This window comes from Chrysoperla carnea, chromosome 1 (genome assembly GCF_905475395.1).
Source record: "Chrysoperla carnea chromosome 1, inChrCarn1.1, whole genome shotgun sequence".
NCBI classification, from domain to species: Eukaryota; Metazoa; Arthropoda; class Insecta; order Neuroptera; family Chrysopidae; genus Chrysoperla; species Chrysoperla carnea.
In genome coordinates, this window is record NC_058337.1 from 72958829 (window position 1) to 72978533 (window position 19705).

The window sequence follows — 19705 nt, forward strand, 5'->3', positions numbered from 1 at the left end:
GTTGTCAAGTGACTTTTTTTCTTAAACAAAAATTATGCAACATTTAATGTTATAAAAATTTTTTTATTAGAGAGATGTTTGATTATTTCTTATATTAGGTAATATTTATTTACTTTATTTGTGTACCGTTGATGCTGTGTTACTGGTAAATATCTTGCTTATTTAATCGTGCTATAATTGTATTTTATTTGTTTTAAATCTTTCCCGATTAAGATATCTTAATTCGTAATATAATTATTGAATGTTAATCTTAATTAACAGTAGTTTTTTTTTAACCTTCTATTGATAATTGGTAAGAAATCAGGTGGTCTGAATTGGAACTACTGAAAAAGCGGTCTACTTCCTGTTAAATAGTACAAACTATTATCGCCGGTTGGCGAAATTTATCTGATTTGAATTTGAATATTTTTATTGGCCTTAAAAAAATGATAAGTACAAGTATTGCTATCTGATAGCCGAAATTGTAACTACTGAATTCGGGTCTTCTTTTGAATTAGTACGAATTATTATCGCCAATTAGCGAGTTGCAACTCCCAGTTATCAATAGCGACATTTGCATACTTTATTTCATAAGTTTTTATAGTGAATGAAAAACTCGATTTCTATAAATTCGCCTCTTAATCCATGATTAACACCTCATTTGTCTTTATTACAAATTTACTTCTATTAGTTCTCCAAATGGCAGACAAAAAGAATCTAAGGCATTTGTCTTAACTGTGGACTATAATGGTCTAGTTTGAAAACTTTCAAATGTCGATCCAAGAAACTTTTTATTATTTAACTGAAATTTTGTCAATTTACCCAATTTGATTACTTTTATTTTTATTTACAAAAACTATTTTAAAATCGATCTGATACTTAAGTGAATTATTAGTGAGTATTTAGGGTATTGTGACAATTGCAGAATTGGTATAGATTAATTTTATATCTAAACTCACCTGGTGCCTCTCCATCGTAGGACAAATTTGGAATGAGTAATGTTTGTGCGTCGACGATAACAATATTATCAGATGTGATCTTATGTACTCCATTCAATGCATCAATTTTTTGTGGTCGTGGAAAATCAAAATTTCGGGGGATTTTTACATCACCGAAATTTACCTGAAAACAAAAAAAGTAAAATTAATAATTGAATATGAGAGCAAAATGATGATGAATGAAATCAACCATAATTTATAAATGATTCGGAAAATTTTTTTTTTATTGGCATATGGAAGTTATTTTAAGGAATTTGTGGAAGGTACAGTGGCGGATTAAGTATTTTGCCGCCCTAGGCCCTGTCTGATTAGCCGCCCTTTTTAAAAGATGAAATTTTATTTTTTTGAATCCGTTTATATTATTTAGATATAAATATTTATTTCATAAAAATACAATTGTTGAACAATACAAATAAATATTAACAACATAAACAACATTCAGTTTTCTTAAAATATAATGTATAACTTAATTTTTAAATATCTTCTTTCTTGCTTTCGTCTGAGCAAAATCATCGTTGTAATTAATTTCTTGAACAAGTTGAGCTTCAATTGACAGTAGTGCTAAAGCATTGAGTCTCTCTTGGCCCATACTTGCGCGTAAATACGTTTTTACTCTTTTCAAGGTGGAAAAAGATCTTTCTCCTGAACAGTTCGTGGCCGGAATACTCAAAAAAATACGTAGAGCAATGTCTACATTTGGATAAACATCTTGAAGATTTTGAGAATGCAAAAAATTGTATATTCCTTGCTAATTGCTAATAAAAAAATTAAATTCAGAGAACCTCGACAACTTCGTTAAAAAAATGGATAACTCAAAGTAATAATTGAATTTTTCAATGGTAAGAAACACAATAATAATATTATGAGACTTTTACACTTGCACGGCTTTCGTAAAACTAAACAAATTTATGCGTCTTGTATACAGCGCGACGCTTAGTTTTATACGTAAAACAAAGCAGAGTCAAATCACTGTCATTACATGCTACGCGCAGCGCTCTTGTTTTCTGTAAATATATTATATATGTAACGTTCTTACTGTGTTACCCAAACTCAATGTGAGTGCAGTACTTTATCAGTATTGCACTCACAAATAAAAAAGTTAATCAGAAAATAAATTCCATTCTATTTCATAGAAATTTATTTGTAAATTTATATAAAAAAAAATTCGAATAGATCCTTAAAATGTATTGTCGTTACATTATATTAGATTTAAAATTTTGACATTCTGAAAAATTTGCCGCCCCCCAAATTGTGCCGCCCTAGGCCCGGGCCTCACGGGCCTAGGCGGTAATCCATCACTGGGAAGGTAGAAGATATAAAAAGTTTACTTTTGTATGGACATGCATTATAAAAATTTTTTTCTGACAAATGTATTTTTATACTCAGAGTGGCGAAATTTGTATTATAAATAAAATTATTTTGCACTATATCTCCCCCGTTTATTCACAATTTCATGAGTTTTATTTTTTTGGAACAGAAAAATTTAGCTGCATGTAAAGAGCATTAACGATTAATTTTATTACAATCTAAGTAAGACTTGTGAAGATAACAATATTGAAAATTTTAAATGTTGTTATCCGGTTGATTGCGCAGACTAGTCTAAAATACGTTTTATGATTCTTGTTAATCTTTGATTTGGATTTTATGGAGCAAGAATATTCAAAGAGTAATTAAATAATTGTACCTGTCAGCTGTCCTTTTATCTCAACCTCAACCTTTTTGATACATTCTTTAATCATTCCAATTACAAGGATTAAATATTGCAAATTAAAACATTAAATTGATCACGTAACAAGGTGGGGCCAATTTTTTTTAATGTTTTGAAATAGTACAAGGTAAAAATATTAAAAAAAAAACTATAAGAAGTCTTTTTTTTATTTTAATTCATTGACATCAAAAATAAATCAGACATATTATAGTCTAGATAATAAAAATTTTTTTTTGTAATATTATTATTATTATTGTTTAATAAATAGATCAATAACCTTGTTTTGTCAAAAAAATATTAAAATAATTAGTCATTCATTAAGACAAGTGAGTAAGATTATTGATTATTGAACTTTTCAATTGATATTTTTACCTTGTAAGTAAACTAAATAATAAATATGAAACTTTTGTTTTGATAACGTCGAATTATTATCAAGGACAATCGAATAATAAGTTAATATTATTCCAAGAGACACAACGTTTCCATAAGAGTGGAATTTTAGATTAAGGTTGCCGCATATGAATTTCCCGTAGGGAGAAAAGCGCCTCATAATTTTTTGTCCTGACTTAAATAATAAACGAGTACAAGCGTCGCGACGCCAAGCGTCACATTGTTAAAATAAAATAATGCGACTTAGACATGGAACATTAAAACTACTTAACATGGAACCAATCATGGCAGTGAGAGTAAAATTTGAAACAAATGAAAACTAATAAAATGAAAAAATGGACTTTAGTTGTTGGCATACCATATATATACAGTTTTGATTACGCAATCGTTGATTACGCAATGGCGCTGACGATGGGAAATTTCAGTAAAATGGCGGAGACAATATCAATGAAAAATACTTACATTAAATTACTTTGTTAAATAAGTTATACATAATTAAACGCGAAGAGTGTAAGATCTGTTTTGTAATAAATATACTTCGAAAATCATTTAGAACTCTTCTCGATAATTTACAGAAAAATCGATTATGTTCAAAGAAAAATGTTACTAAAAATCGATTAAAAAAAAACGTAAAAAAAATTTTCACAACTTATTTAAAAGTAATCCTAATTAATTCCTTAAAAGTAACATTAAATTAAAGTTATAAAATTATTTAGAAATGAATATCAATAAAATTAAGTCTAATTACCTGCTAATATAGTATTAAAAAAATTTTATTACAGAAAAAGATGTACCTGTACATACAAATATAGACAAGTAATTATGATTTTATGTTTGTTTTACCTTGAAATGAAAATGAGATGTTTCATTCACATTATTAGGTATATTTAAAAAAAAAATTGACACAATTAATTATACAATTTTATAAAAAAAAATATATAAATTGTATTTTGAATCACGATTTAAACTATAAATAATTTTAATATATAGCATGTTCAATTAAATTTAATTGAAAGCAAATTCTGTATATATTATGTAAAATATTTGATAGTAATTATTTTTGGAACCTTCTATCTAATAACTATTTGATGATCATATTTTACGACTGATTCACGATAAAAATTTTATAATTTTAACTCAGGCAAAAGCGAATTATAATTTTTTGGTTCAAGCATTTCATTGATGAAGCCACTGTTACACTAATTAACTATGACTTATCGTAATCTGACGAAGCCATACATCATTTTTCCAAAAATGTTCTTTATATACGAAGAAGTTCTTTATATACGTATGTTAGGCTTATACAAGCTCCGGCGAATTACTCGCAGTGGTTTATATTTAAAAAAAGTTTACTATTAGAAGAAATTGGAACTTTGATTTTTAATTTTTTCTTTGGAGTTTATTTAATTTTTTCTAGTTCGTTTAGACCACAGATTTTATTATTAGTTTTTGGAACTATGTTCCTTCTCGCACGTTTTAATTAGACCTATAGTAAACGACCTGAAAATCCGACGATGTGTTACCTATAGGAAACTAAAACTTTTTTAATCGATTCAGCATACCATGTATTTTGAGAATATTTTGAACATAATTAATAATTTGTCAAATTTTTTGTCCAAAGTTTATGTTTTTCATTCAAAAAAATGAGTTGTGAATTATCAGAAGAAGTTGAACATAATAGAAATAATTGAAAGTAAGTAATAAGAAATTTTATGTTATGTTATAATAAATATCTTGATCAAGCAACATATTGGGTTGACTACTAAATCAAAAGTGTGTCTTTTCTAAACTAATATTACAATTAATTCATAAAGTATAAGGTTAAAGTAGCTTTAATATTTAATTCTTTAAACAATAAAACAGGTATTTGCTTTTTAAATTAATATTTTAAATTTTCAGAACTATCAATGCACAGATATGCAAACAGTATCGTGAGAGAGGAAAGGAAAAAAAAATTAAACCTAAAATTATAAATGCGCAGAAATGTTAGCAGTATCGTGAGAGAAAAAAACCATTTAAAAGAAACTAATTACACTAAACCTCCAAGGTAGCGTACCACAAAACTAATATTTATAATTAATTACTCATACAGTTATTTTTATTTTCAAATAATTTTTATCTTGTTGTATATTTTCATTTTTTTGGTCACGCTGAATATTTTTAAAAATAAACAGAAGAAAAAAAGCACAAAATGATCTTACAAAATTGAACTATGCACATGTTCAATTTTGTAAGATCATTTTGTGATTTTTCTCATCATCATTCAAACCAGTAAAAAAATCAAAGCAAATCTTAGTACAAAAGTAAGCGCTACATTTATAACATACGAACATACGATAGTAACATAGTTCCAACCGGGTGTCTCACGACACCTCTCTTTTTTTTTTTAATTTAAGTTTGTTGTTTTGCATTAATTTATTTTCAATTTGGAAAATATCTAAGTAATTTAAAAGAAAATTACCTAATTTTAAGAAAGTGCTAGTTTAGACTAAAATAATATTAAATTATACGTTAAGTATAATAAATATTGAATCATTTAATAATTTAAATCATTAAATCAAAAAATAGTTATTTAAAATTTTAATAAAACATTCTATATAAATATTATAAATTCATTAAAAATTGAAATGTAATAAATTTATAATTATTTTAAAATATATAATAAATATAAACGTATTTAATACTTTTACGATATTTAAATATTTATTATAATCAAATCAGAAATATTAACTAACAAATTCAAGGATTCTAACTCTAATTTGATATGAAATGTAAACAGGTATAGGTAAAATGGTAAGAACTTTTGTATTTTTTATGTGGTTGTAAAAATATATCTGCAAATAATAATTATATTTATGTATATTTTTTAATAAGGTCATTAACAATAATAATTCATAAATAATTTTACAATGAAATCGGATACATCAGAATATGTTTGATTTGTTGTGTACTAATTTAATCATAAATAAAATTAAAAGATTGAAAAATTAATTATAAATGTCAGTAAATTAATTTAATTTATTTCTCTAAAAGTATAGATTATTGGGTAACAGAAATCTTTTAACATCCTTTAATGAAGAATTTCTACTAGGGTAAATCGGACACCGAAAAATATTTCAAGCTTAAGTTATTTGTATTAAACTTCAGTCAAAGGTCAACTCGTTTTCGGGAATAAGAGATAAAAGACCAAATTAAATTAGAAAATCAATTTTTTTTTAAACATTTTTTTCAAATATAAATAGATTTAATAGAAAATGAATGAAAAAATTTTTAAATTTAGGCTTCGTTTTCCGGTTTTAGGGAAATTTATTTGTGCATTCCAACAACAGAGAATCAAAATTCCAAAGAATTTTTTCATATTTTAATCAATCTTTGATTCAATTTCTGCTTATTTAAAATTTCAAAGTGACTGTCACGTGTAGCCTTTAAAAATTGAGCAAATACAAAAAAAAATAAAAATATTAAAAAACAGTTCTCCTCCAACAACTTGAAAACTATTAATACTGATAAAAAAATGGGGTATTTTATGAAATAAGTATATTTATCGTAAAAAGTAGAAATCTCAATTTTATTGTTAGAAAGATGAATAAAGAATGAAGATATTCAGAATTTAGGCCAGTTTCAACTATAACATTTAACTTATTTTCAGTTTATGTGTAGTTTTCAATTTTCCAAAAGCTCCATGTGTCAGCAATTTAGAAATCTTATTTTACATCTCAACTACTTATAACCAAATTTCCATCAAGTTACTAAAATTTTTGAGTTTTGAGTTAACTAATTTTTTTATTGAATATGCTATTAAAATATTGTTGAAAAACTGTGGTGCAAGTTATTTATTTATTTTAATCTTTGAAATGAAATTTTATAATTTTATTTTCGTCCGAGTCTTCCTAGAAAATTTCAGATCGATTGAATTAACAAGCAGAAGAGCTGGCACAACGAGTTAAAAGAAAGGGAGTAAATATAGAATAATTTTTAACATCCAATGTAAATAACTTAAAAGTCGAATATTTGTAAATAAAAAAAATTTTTTATGTTTTTCAGGTATCGGAAGGTTTTGGTAAATTTAATCCAGTACATTTCAATATATAGTGCCAATATAAAGTGACTTATTAGTAATTAAGCTGATTTGCGTCTTGGTATCTAGATAAATTGATACCTTATAAGGTGGAACTAGAATAAACGGGTTTCAACGCGTTTATTTATTTGAAGGCTGTTTTAGTACGGATGAGTTTTAGCTACATTTGATGAAAAACTAATAATTCATTTTAAGATAATTAATTTTTTTCATAACTGTCTGTGGATCTAATGAATGATACCTAAAAATATATAGAGATGTGAAGAGTAAATTTTTGCATGTATAATTTTAACGATATAAATACGATAATTTTTAACACTCGACGCAAACTATGTCATTCATGTCATCCTTTTATCTCACCTGTAGAGTGTAAACGATGCCAGATAAAAAAGAAATTTTCTTTGTATGTATTGTCTTTTGCACCCTTATTGAAAGATAATTTACCTAATTTAATTTTTTTGTTACGTTTAAGAAGACAGAATTTATCGACATTTTCGACAATTTTATGCTCAAAATTTTTTTAAAGGGTATGTTTGTTTCTCGTTTGTTATATCTAATTGAGGTTTTCCAAGAACTTAATAAAGAAATAACACTTTTCTTCAAGAATATAAGGGACAGTTCGCCATTTAAATCGTACCATCTACCAAATTTTTCACTACAAGTTTCATTTTTCTATACTAATAACATTAAACAATTAGAGTGTGAGTCCATAAAGAAGCAAAATTTTCGTGATAGATAATAAAGAAAAATGAATTTTCCATTTTGGTTTTCTATTTTCGTATTTTTCCTAGTTTTTTTTTCTAGTCTGCCCTACATGTTAAGGAAGAGCTATTGACAACAAAATACGTGCAAACAAGGTAGGAAGTTTACAGCCATCCAAGTTTTTACTTTATCTACAAACTCCCTGCCATTTTTTCACGTATTGTGTATTGTCAACAATTTCTTTTAACATATAAAGCAGAAAAAAAACTAAAACTGTATTTCCATAAATTAACACCCGAACTTCAAATAAAAACTCATTGTTCTTATATTACCAAACTTTTCTTTATCAATCATAGAAATTTCGCTTCAATATGAGCTCACGGTCTAAATGTTCCAATGTCATATTTAACTAACCAAAATTTTCAAATGACATCTGTTAAAAATTGCCACTGTCGAAAAATTTGGTTATTATAAGAAGAAATGATAAAATTTAGTTGATGATACGATATAAACAACCCATCTCTATGTTGGAACGATTGATAACGATTTTTTAACTTTTACAACCTGTTTCTTCGAACAGAGGAGATGGATCAGAGGGAAAAGGTATGCCGCTTCCTTAATTACTTACCGAAAATTCATCACACCAAACCGAAAACCATTTTATATTATTCAACGTTTTTCCATCGGGTAACGTTAAAGTGATACTCTTCTTACGATAACGTTTGATTACGCCAGAACTACCACGTTCATCACGTAATCGTATACCATTACCACTTGGTTCTTTTGTATTACCTACATAGAAGTAGGCAGCTGTAAAAGACAATGAAAAATATTATAATTCAAAGAAATTTTACTATGGTACAAAGTATGGAGGTTTTATTTTATTTTAATATCTAATGCCTTCACTGTTTGTGAAGTGCTACTCAAAACCTTTCAAATTTAATGAGTCATACTCAAGTATTAAAAATAAAAAAAATTACAACATGACATTTTTTTTTTAAATTGTTGTCCAGTATTTAACATGATCGCCTTGAATTTTTTATTTTTTGAAAATTGCTTTTATATAGAATTATATGTTTTATGTGTAATAATTAATATTGTGGTAAATAATTATTTTTATTTTTATAAAACATACACCGCGGAATCTTGTCTTGTAAAAAATGTAGAACTAAGTTTACGATACAATTAACCAAATAATATTAATTCATATTTGTTATCTGTATTTGTTTTCAAGTACCTACCTAAAATTTTCGCTTAATTATAGACTTTTTGATGAAAAGGCATTTATTAAAAATATAAAAAAAAAATAAATAAAATAATTAATGTGTCGTTGGTTCGAGGTCAAAGTTTAGACATAAGGAATAATTTATTTTTATTGCTTATGTTTGAAATTTCATCCCGGCTTTCTAAAAAAGCTGTAAATTTAAACACTTTGTGTTCATTGATTCTTTTGAATAGTGTATGATGGACGTTTTACCAAATTTGTAGTTTATTTGTCCAAAAAGCCTTTTGCATTTGATTGGGGGCACTAGAAACAGAGGGACATAAATAGATAACTCAGTGTCACAAAAAAATTATAAAATTTATGAAATCGGAAAAAGCTATAGCGTCCTAGTGGGCATAGAAATTAATTTAATTTGATTTTTAAACACTAATAAGGGTTCATGGCTAGTTTGAATTAAATTAATTTTAATCAATTTTTTTCATGAACGGTTTTTTTCAGGCAAGCCTATAGCATTATTTTCGTAATTAAATTATCTCCTTCTCTGATACCAATTTCGATTGGTTTACAGATCGGTGTAGTTATATACTGACTTTCCTGTTTATATGATATGAACAGATCTACGCCGATCTGTTAACCAATCGCAATTGGTATCAAAAAAAAAAGATAATTAAATTACGAAGTTAATGGTATAGGCTTGTTTCAAAATCAATTAAATTTCATAAAAAATACATCTGATCTAGGAATCTTCATCAAATGGGTGAAGATCGATCTTATAACGTCTCTTGTAGTCATTGACTTTGCAGTGTACATAGACTAAGCATCGCCTATATTTCCGTACAGTGAGAAGCGTGAAAACATCTGAGTAATTGCTTAGGTCAGCTAGAGACATTTATCAAAAGAATATAGGGATATTTATCAAAAAAATATATATTGAATATAGGGACATTTATCAAAAAAACATACATTGAATGCCAAATTTTCATATCACAAAATGTTTTACATAAAAATCGTGATTTCCCTGAACTTTTTTTCTTTTTGTCTTAAAAAAAAAAATACTTATCACGTATGACTTTACATTTTTTCTTATGAATCTACAATGGATTTGACCTAAACAATTACCTCAGATGTTGGCACGCCTAAAATCGTTTGACACTCAGTCTATGTAATATAATGTTAATGCTTGTACTATTATTTACACATACATTCCATAATTTTGCCTATCAGAAATTTTATTATGCTATCATTTGATGCTTTTTATTTTGTTAATTTCATTATTATTATCAAATTACTTTCGTTGAAGAGACGAAGTGATAATTTTAGTTATGCCAATGATTATAAAACCCATTTATAAATAAATTAAAGTCTAATAAATTGTAGGTAACATGCAATTAAAAAATGTGTGAATAATTCGTATTATAAAACAATAGCCACAATTAACGACAAATATAAACACTTGACGTTCGTAATCCATTAACACGAACAACGCGTAGGTATACATATAAATAATAAATATTTAAAATAAAATAATAATTATTCATCATTGTAAGCTTATAATTACATTTTTTTTAATAAAACATGGACATGGACAGATATACGAGATAGATAATGATAATATGATTAAAAAATATAATGAACAAAATTTAGGTCGTTGGAAAACTTGGCATTTTTATTCTGGTGGAATTATTAATTTGGCTCACTATAACTTGAATAGTAAATCTAAAGTAGTGGAAATCTATAAAGTTATCGAAAAGTGTAGGACCACTTTATTATTTCAAAATAAATCCAAAATTGTATTGCAAAGTTTAACACGGGTATGCAAGATTTTACGTTGAAGGTCATTTAAGGCCAGCTTGATTTAAAATAAAAATGATAACTCATATGTTTTTTGTAACGTTGCTTAAAATTTCCTGTTTTTTTTTTTTAAACAGAAAGGAGTAGCTAGTGACTAGAGAAGAATTGAATACAATAATATACAGTATTCCACGATTTTTAAATTGATATATTTTCCATAAAGTAAAGTTTATTTCTAACTAATTTTAAATTCGAAAATTATTCCGATTTCAAGCATATAAAATATTCGTTAAACTTATGGTTAATGTAAAGAGTGTACCAAAATTCTCCTACTCCTCTTTAGCAGGTGATTCGAGTCGACAAAAAATGTTATATAAACATAGAACCGGTAGTCAATCGTTTTCGAGTGTACATTCTCACTACTATTAGATGGGGTTTGAATGACTATAAGCACAATAAATCAATAATTAGAACCTCCTTATCAATTTACAAACTTTCAGCGAGAATGTCTGAAAACTTGGATACTAAATTCCAAATACTAGGATCTAGAAGAGATAGAAGGTTGTATAGTTGTAAGCAGGCTCAAGCTATTGATTTACCTTGCTTGATTTCATACAACTCCCTCTAATAATAATAGTAAGTAAGGGTAATTAATCTAATAATAGTAAGGGTGTGTAATATTTAAGTGGCTGTAACTCGAAAAGAACGACTCAATTTCGACCAATATAACATGATTTTCGTCTTTGTCGTCCCGGGTCAACTGAGAAAGGGGAGAGGCGAATTTATTTTTTAAGAAAAACCTTACATTTTTTATTGTTAAATATATATTTTGTTAATTTGGTGATCCAAAAAAAGTTCTCGCGTTTGAAAAATAGGCCGCGAAGCACAGTTTGCACATCGCCAATCTAAGTAATGTGCGGTTACAATTATCGAGTAAACTCGAAAATTCTTACGTAAGCGCTTTCCTTCAAAAATATTTAAAACACCGTTTTCAGGAAATCAATTTTAATATTTAATATTTCTTACTCAATCTATGATCTCAAACGAACTTTTTTTAAACATTTTAATTATGTTTGCATTTAGACATAGCCCTCTTAGTGTATGCAAATTCAAAAAAAATTCAATAAAAATTCAACTTAAAATAGTCTCTAAAACTTTACTGCTATATCTTATAGAATATTAAATAGGTAATTGATCGGTGATAATAATTATTAATGTAAAAAATAAAAGAAGAAAGCGACAGTAAATTTTTTTTGTTAAATTTTTTTTTTCGTTCTTTTAGCTTTCTGATATCAAGCCATTGGCTTTTCTCAGAAAACTGAAGTAAAAAACTTTGTCAATAAGTTTTGAGGCGTTGAATACCAACAAATTTTTGTCGATAACCCCCAAACAATTTAACCAGTCAATTAGAAATTTTTACTAGCGATATTTTATGATTTTAATGTTCTTCTCTCTTTTCTTCTAAAGTTCATATATCTCGGATAGACAGTTTGAGTAAAATAGACTAAAACCTGTAGAAGAAAATAAATTTCACTATAATTGATAAATTAGCACAACCAAGGACCGAATCAGAAACTTATCGGTCTTGTTTCTAAAGGCCATACCCACCATGGTTGTTTTAAATATTAATAATCGAGGTCATTTGTGATACCAAGATTTGATCACAACGGATATTCATTTCCATATTAATATTAAAAATGAAAGTACCTACTGTAAAAGATACATTATGTAGAATTTTACAGATGTAAAATCTCCGCACATCTACATCCCAGCACACGGGGAAATTACACACAAACAAATTTAAACAAAGATTAAAACAAGATTTTATTATTATTATCTAAATAAACGAATGTAGATATAAGGTTTTCAGTTTGGAATCTATAGGGCAAAACGGATTTCAGAAAATTTCATGTGCATTTGCACAATTAAGGTAGTAAAAGCGTCAAGGCAAGTTTAAACTTGTGGTTGAAATAATCTGTACCTTATTTTCATCTTTGATGATTAATTTTGTTATAACTTCATGAATGCAGGCGAAAAATAAGAATAAAATTTACGATATCTTTCGGTTTTTGAAATATGGAAAGCTAAATAATTAAATAAAATTTTCAACTTTCGATTTCAACTTTTCAAAACTACCCCAGATATCGAAAAGTTTTATTCTTACTTTTCTTCTTATATTGTCAAGTTATAACATTATTCATCATCCAAATTGAAAATATATATTTCTTTAAATTTATGTCCCCTCTACCGTGCTCATACATCCTTAATTAGTCTGGCACAACAGATTTTGTTTGTTTCCAATAATTTATTAATGTTTTAATTTTAATTTAAATAGTTTTTTTTTTCTATCATCCACCTACCGTTTTCACATAAGACCAATGCCTACTTTTGAAGTCATTTTTTTATTTAAATTATCGAACAAACCCCCTCTCCAAAATTTTCAGAATCCATTAAGACTTAGTCCAACTTCATATAGAAAAAAAATCATTTACCTTTTATCCAAAATTGCCCTGGCACTTGTACATCTTTAAGCCTAAAATTGGTATATTATGCAATGGCATCATACTGAAAAACTTAATTTGTGTGCAAGATTGCCTTTGAAAAAAGTGCTTATTCCGTATAATTATTAATTAGTGATTGAAAATTTAAAAATTAGTGAATTGCTAATACACATTCGACTATTATAGATAATTTTTTTTTCAAAATATCTAATTTAACTTGTTAGAAACTCCTATTAACTTTCCATTCAGAACAACTGTTAAAACTATCAGTGGATTTTAAAATTTAAAATGTAAAAATTCGGTGAAAACTTCTATTCTAGATACTTACTACTCGTTTTACTAGTAAAAGTTTTATAACAAAACTAATTCCCACTTTAAAAAAATATAATTTAAATACTTTTGTACAATAATATTATATTAAAATATACATAATTTTTATGTAATAACTATCTATTTTTCAATGTAATTATCATTTTTTTTATTATTATATATTTATTTATTAATAAATTTATGACTTTTTTATTAAAAAAATAATAATAATAGTATTATTATTGTTTAGTTTGAAGGTCATAAACATGAAAGTAAGTAAATAAAATTATGAAAAAAAGTGTTGATTGTTTTTCCCTTTTAATAGTACTTTGTGATGAATAGATTAAAAAGAAACTATGAGAAAATATCTTATATATTATATAAAAGTAAAAATATAGTTATTCATTTACTTTTTTTTATAAAAAAATTATGTGTTTACACTTCTAGCTCGAATCCAACACAATTTTGTAAACGATCATGTTAAGTTTCTTTTTAGGGACGAAGAACAATAATTTGGCAAAAAAACAATTAAAAATACTATAGTCCTGTTTAAACTTGAAGACGTAGCATTATTAAAAAAACAGATAGTGTATTTTCATTTCCCTTAAAAATGGACTGATATGTGTCACGTTTGCTGATCTTCCATTATGTTTTCAAAATACTAGAATAGAAACTTTTTGACTAATCATTCTGTATTACAAACATCGTGGAGGACATTTATGGTTCGATCGACTCCAAAATATATTTATAGACTCTAATATAGTCACAGATTTGGGTGCCTCATTTACTTTCTACATGTCTTTGATAGGGATAATAACTGTTTTTAATATGAACTAAAAGGGAGGCAAATTTGCGAGTAACTGCGTCGATAGCATATCGAAAAAATAGTTTTCCATTTTTCAGGCTATTAATTTTCTTGATATTCACTTTTATCCTTTTGATTTTAATTTTAAAACGCAGAAAATGATTGTTTAGAAAATCAGGTCCTTATTTCAATCCTTTTGCAACCTTTGATGATTTCTATTTAAAAATTCAATCAGTAAACATGGTAAAGTTGACAAAATCGAAGCTGTTCCACAAAATAGAAAACCAATTTTTAGCCAACGACTATGTTACCCCCGTGAAAATCTTGAAAATATTTTTTTATCTTAGCCCCTTTACTCTTTCAGCCTCCTTCAAGGCACAAAAGTCACAAGGACACCTTTACTAGTCATCATCTTATAATCTTTTCATAGCTATACCGGTCTATTTGGAAGTATAATTTCTCCATTAAGAAATGTTTTATAAAGAATGCGACATTATTAGGTGCAATTTAGACCAACTCACCGGCTTAAAACTTTCTATTGTGGGATGGTTTTTATGAAATAGGATATTAAACCTTAACTTAAATTTAAATAATATATTATTTATAAGCTGATTATTTTTATTGATTTTATATAAACTACTGATGAAACATAGTAAAGCCCGTCTACATTTTCTACGATTATAGTTTCGAGTGAATATATAATAATTCTATGTATAGAATTAAATAATATTTACTAATGATGTGAGCACTGCCCCTCCACTTGCCAATTTTGATTTATTTAATTATGTCTCTGGACTTTAAACTTTAGCAATTTCTAATCGATAAGGTGCGAGATATTGTCATTCCTCTCAAAGGTGTTGGGACTTTCCTTATCAACCTGAAAATTTGTATGCGAATTATCTTTCGTTTTCAAAAATTTTCATTCTATCTGAAAGTTTGAAGTTATTCAGGAGAATATCTTTAATAAAATGATTAACAATATCATTTGCCTTTAGTAACAGAGAGAGGCTATGTACACACATTTTAAGACTGATCAAATGAAAGATGTTGTTGATTCCCCTTTAAAATGGTGGAGGTAAGCCAACCACCACTTTTCAATCAAGTTTTTAGGTTTTCTACTTTTAATGCTGTCTCTAAACGACTTTGAATAAATATTTCGATTCACGACCTCAGTACGGACTTAAGGAAAAAGGCCCGGTGGATAAAATCTGTAAAATAGGCCTTTCTTCAGTCTTCGTTAATTAAGTTGGTGGCCCCTTGTGGTACAATTTCCTGCAAATTTGTCTTTTTCACCTTTTTTTTTTTTTTAAATCTTTTTAAATGAACTTCGTGCCCCTTGTCGTGCCCTTGTATGAAAATTTGTCTTCTCCCCACTTGTTAAAGTTTTCATAAATGTACTTCGTACCCCCTTGTAGTGCTCTATTTCGAGGGCTCAGTAGGTATCTGCTTCTTTGCTTAAATCCACCACTGCACGACTTTCATGTACCCGAATCCAATCACGGTTTGGGTTATAACGTTTACGTAACTCAAATTCACTAATAACGATTTTGTAATATTTAAAAGTAATTTGACATGTGTTAGTCATAATATGACCATGTTAATAATAAATACGAGAAAGATCATCGCGTACAATGACCTATACTAACTACATGTAGTCTAGACTGTTTAACCGAATTTCATAATAAATTGTTTTATTTTCGCAGGCGTTTTGTATTTTGTTTTGTTCAGAATTGATGTTTTTTAAATAAAAATAAATCTATTGAACATTTGTGAGCAAATATCTGATGTTAAATTGTATTCAATTAAAAAAAATAAAAATATATCGGAAGTGTGGGTTGAAATTGATTTATAAACTTTCTCTTTGAGGGTATATCTTCATATGTGTACACTTGGAAGAGTGAAACAACGTTGACCAAGACGTGGTACATATGAAACGACCACACACAAACCTTATTGGAATTGGCTCCCAGCTAAATTGTCTGAATTTTTGGTATGTTGTTGTTCTAAGCATTTTGAATAAATGACTCAATGGGAAATAACAACGAAAAATAATGAATAATTTTTAAGTTATTAAGAGCATTTTGTCTGCTGATAAAGTTTTTTTCAATCTTTTTAGCTAATGGTATTTGGACTTAAAATCAAGGAATTAAGTATTTTAACGAATTTTTTTTTTATGCATGATAGTGAAAATTCTTAATAAATTATCAAAAAAGTATTTACCATTTAGACAGCATAGGCAACCGCCTAAGGGCTTCAAAAAAAATTTCTTTAAAAAAAAATTGGACAAAAGACTACCAAGCCTCTACGAGGACTAAAAAGAAAGAAAAAGTGGAATAGAGTAAACTTTTTGGTAAAAGTGTTCTTGTTAGTGGCCCAGATAAATTTACGAATACGCCTCTGCTAAAGTGAACCAACACTAAAATACTACCTTTATCAGCAGATAAAATGCGTAAAATCCAAAACTGTTCATTATTCTTCTTTGTGCCCATTAAGATATTATATATTTGAAAATGATGCAATGAAGAGAACAACAATGTATCAAAAATTCAAACAATTTAGCTAACATTTCCAATAAGGTTAATCTTTTAGAGGCAAAGCCAATAGTTTTCCGATTATAATAAATTGAAAAATATTTATGTGTATGATATTTATTGATAATGAATTTTAAAGGTACTTAAAAAAATTCAAACCGTAAATTTTTGTACATGGGATGGCCAGTTTTTAACTCTGCAAAATTTTTTAATTCTTAAGGTGAAAAAATAAATTAAGTAAACGTGTTTTATTTAAATAATTTTTTATCTAGTTTGTTTAAAATGAAAGACATTTTATTGTGATCTATCATCTTTGGAGATACAGCATTTAACTTTTGATTTTCAAATGGACTATTTGTTATTGTTTTGCAGATTTTAAAAGTAGTTGCGCTTCTGTAAACAACATCCAAATTTATTTCAAAATATCTTTTTTTTTTCGAAAGTCATGCCACTTTTAAATTTTAAAAAAATATTCAAACTAGCTTAGTTTAATGTCTAAATTGCCATATTTTTTTAAAGAAACTGTAAATTGAGCTCCATCTACGTTAAGATAAGGTTGACTTGAAAGATTGACTAAATCTGAGTTTTAAGTACCGGGAACCTATGATATTCTTTAATTCTGTTAAGCTTCTTTGAGTATCTGCTGCTCAACGCAGCTTTATAAGTAACGAGAGTTGAGGCACACGAGAACGCTATAATTTTGTGACACCAGTGAGTTGATAAGAAACATTTTTTTAAATCCTTGCTTAGGGACGATCATGTAACAATGTCGTAATATATATAGAGTGTTTTTTAAAAAGTCTCCATCCTTATATTTTGATAACATAATGAAAAATTTAAAAACGCGAAAACAGCTATCAACTTTATGTTATATGGGTATGTCTTCATGATCCAATAGAAGTCAACTTTGTTTTTTTTTTAATGGAAGTACATACTTTTTGCAGTAGATTCTTGTTTTTAATCCCAAACTAAGCAACTCTTGTGTGAAAGTTTTTTTTTGCCTAGGCCTAAATTTTCAACAGCTAAGTTTTATGATTTTTAAGGGAAAAAACTGTACGAATAGTCTATAAAAATTTATCGAACAATATTTAATAGTTTTTCGATAAAAAATAAGAATTTATAAAAAAATTATTATTTTGATAATTTGCTGATTATAAAGTTTCTTTGAGGAAAATTTTAATCTGAAAAACCCTTATCAATATTATAAAAATACACAGTTCTGTTTAAAAAAATAAAGTCGAGTTCCATTTGAACATGAAGACATATAAAAAAATTGCGTACGGTATATTTGTTCTCCTTAAAAATGAGCTAATAAGTGTTTTTACTTTTTTTGATTTTCCATTCAGTTTCTGAAGTATAACGCTGGAAACTTTTGGAAAAGAAGTATAAGGATGGAAAAAATCAACCTGTATAGTAATCATTTTAATTACTATAAATAGTTGAAACCTTGACATTCGATCTTAGTAAATGCAGAGTATTTCTAAATCCACTCTGCTATGTTTAGTCAAATGTAACGGGATATTCCAAAAAATAACTATCTTACTTTCACTCTTGCTTAAGCGTAAAATAAATATCTTTGTCTGCTATACAGTTTGGCAGTTAAGAACTTATAATATATGAAGAAAGAAGAGTTCTTATGTATAAAACAAAGAAAGAAACTGAACGTGTACACATCAACACATCAATTGATATGATTGCGTGTGAATCACACACATTACTAATCTGTTCTATTTTCTTTGTTTTATACATAAGAATGTTTATAAGAACTCTTCTTACTTCAAATATCATAAATCCCTAACGAGATGGTTGCCAATCTGTATAGTATTTTATACATATGAATGTTATTGATCCGTAAGTTTATATAAAATTTAAACAAATAAAGCAAACTTCAACACAAACCTGGTCCTTCACCATCGTATGTGAAATCTTTTAAATGTATTGTTCGTCCATCGACTGCATAAACTTCACCAGATACACCATGGTTTAATTCTGATAATTTTCCAATAAATTTCCCATAATACGGTGTATTTAACGATGATACTTGTTCTGCAAGTAAACAAAAAAAAAAAAGAATTAAAGTTAATTTTTTTAAATTACAAAATTTTATGTAAATAAATTACAGATATAAGAAAAAACTTGTTGGTAATTTGTTGAACATTAAATCAATTCTGGAATTGTGTTTATTAGGTACTAAGTTTTAGCAATTATTGGAAATATGGCATTTACTATTTAAATAGTAAAAAAATTAAAGATGTAATATATTAATTTATGAACGATTACTTAATGTAATAAAGTAAAAAATATTTAATTTGATTTGAAAAAATTTACACATATAAGTTTTACTTAAGTTCACTTATACGTACAAGGATTAGTCAGACGTCATAATGAGTATCACTTAAAACGCTTATTAATTGAATAATACTTATTATAATGCCAGGCACTTCCGAATATATCATTGTCATTTCAACTACTACTCATGTCATTTTTCTTAAGAGGATACAATAAAATCTTTAAAATCTATATCCGATCCGGATCAACAATTCTTTTAGATCGTAGGTTTGTGCAAAATAGCGTCAGAAGTGGTAGAAATATAACTTCAGTGGCGGCTTTCTATATAAAGCTGTATGTCATATGTTTGACGGGTCACCTATAATTAGGAAAAACTATGCTATACGTTTAGTAGGTAAT

At 27.1% G+C, this 19705-nt stretch overlaps 1 protein-coding gene across 1 annotated transcript in view; it reads right to left on the minus strand.

The window, feature by feature from the left end:
• Positions 1-19473, minus strand: part of LOC123290797 (protein Skeletor, isoforms D/E-like) — a 56601-nt gene extending 37128 nt beyond the window's left edge. The window contains exons 1-4 of the mRNA XM_044871132.1: positions 19440-19473; positions 18917-19063; positions 8484-8665; positions 939-1101 (exon numbers count right to left, since the gene is read on the minus strand). Coding sequence (XP_044727067.1) covers positions 939-1101; positions 8484-8665; positions 18917-19063; positions 19440-19473 — 526 coding nt within the window. The remainder of the gene's footprint in view (positions 1-938; positions 1102-8483; positions 8666-18916; positions 19064-19439) is intronic.
• Between the last annotated feature and the right edge of the window lie 232 nt (positions 19474-19705).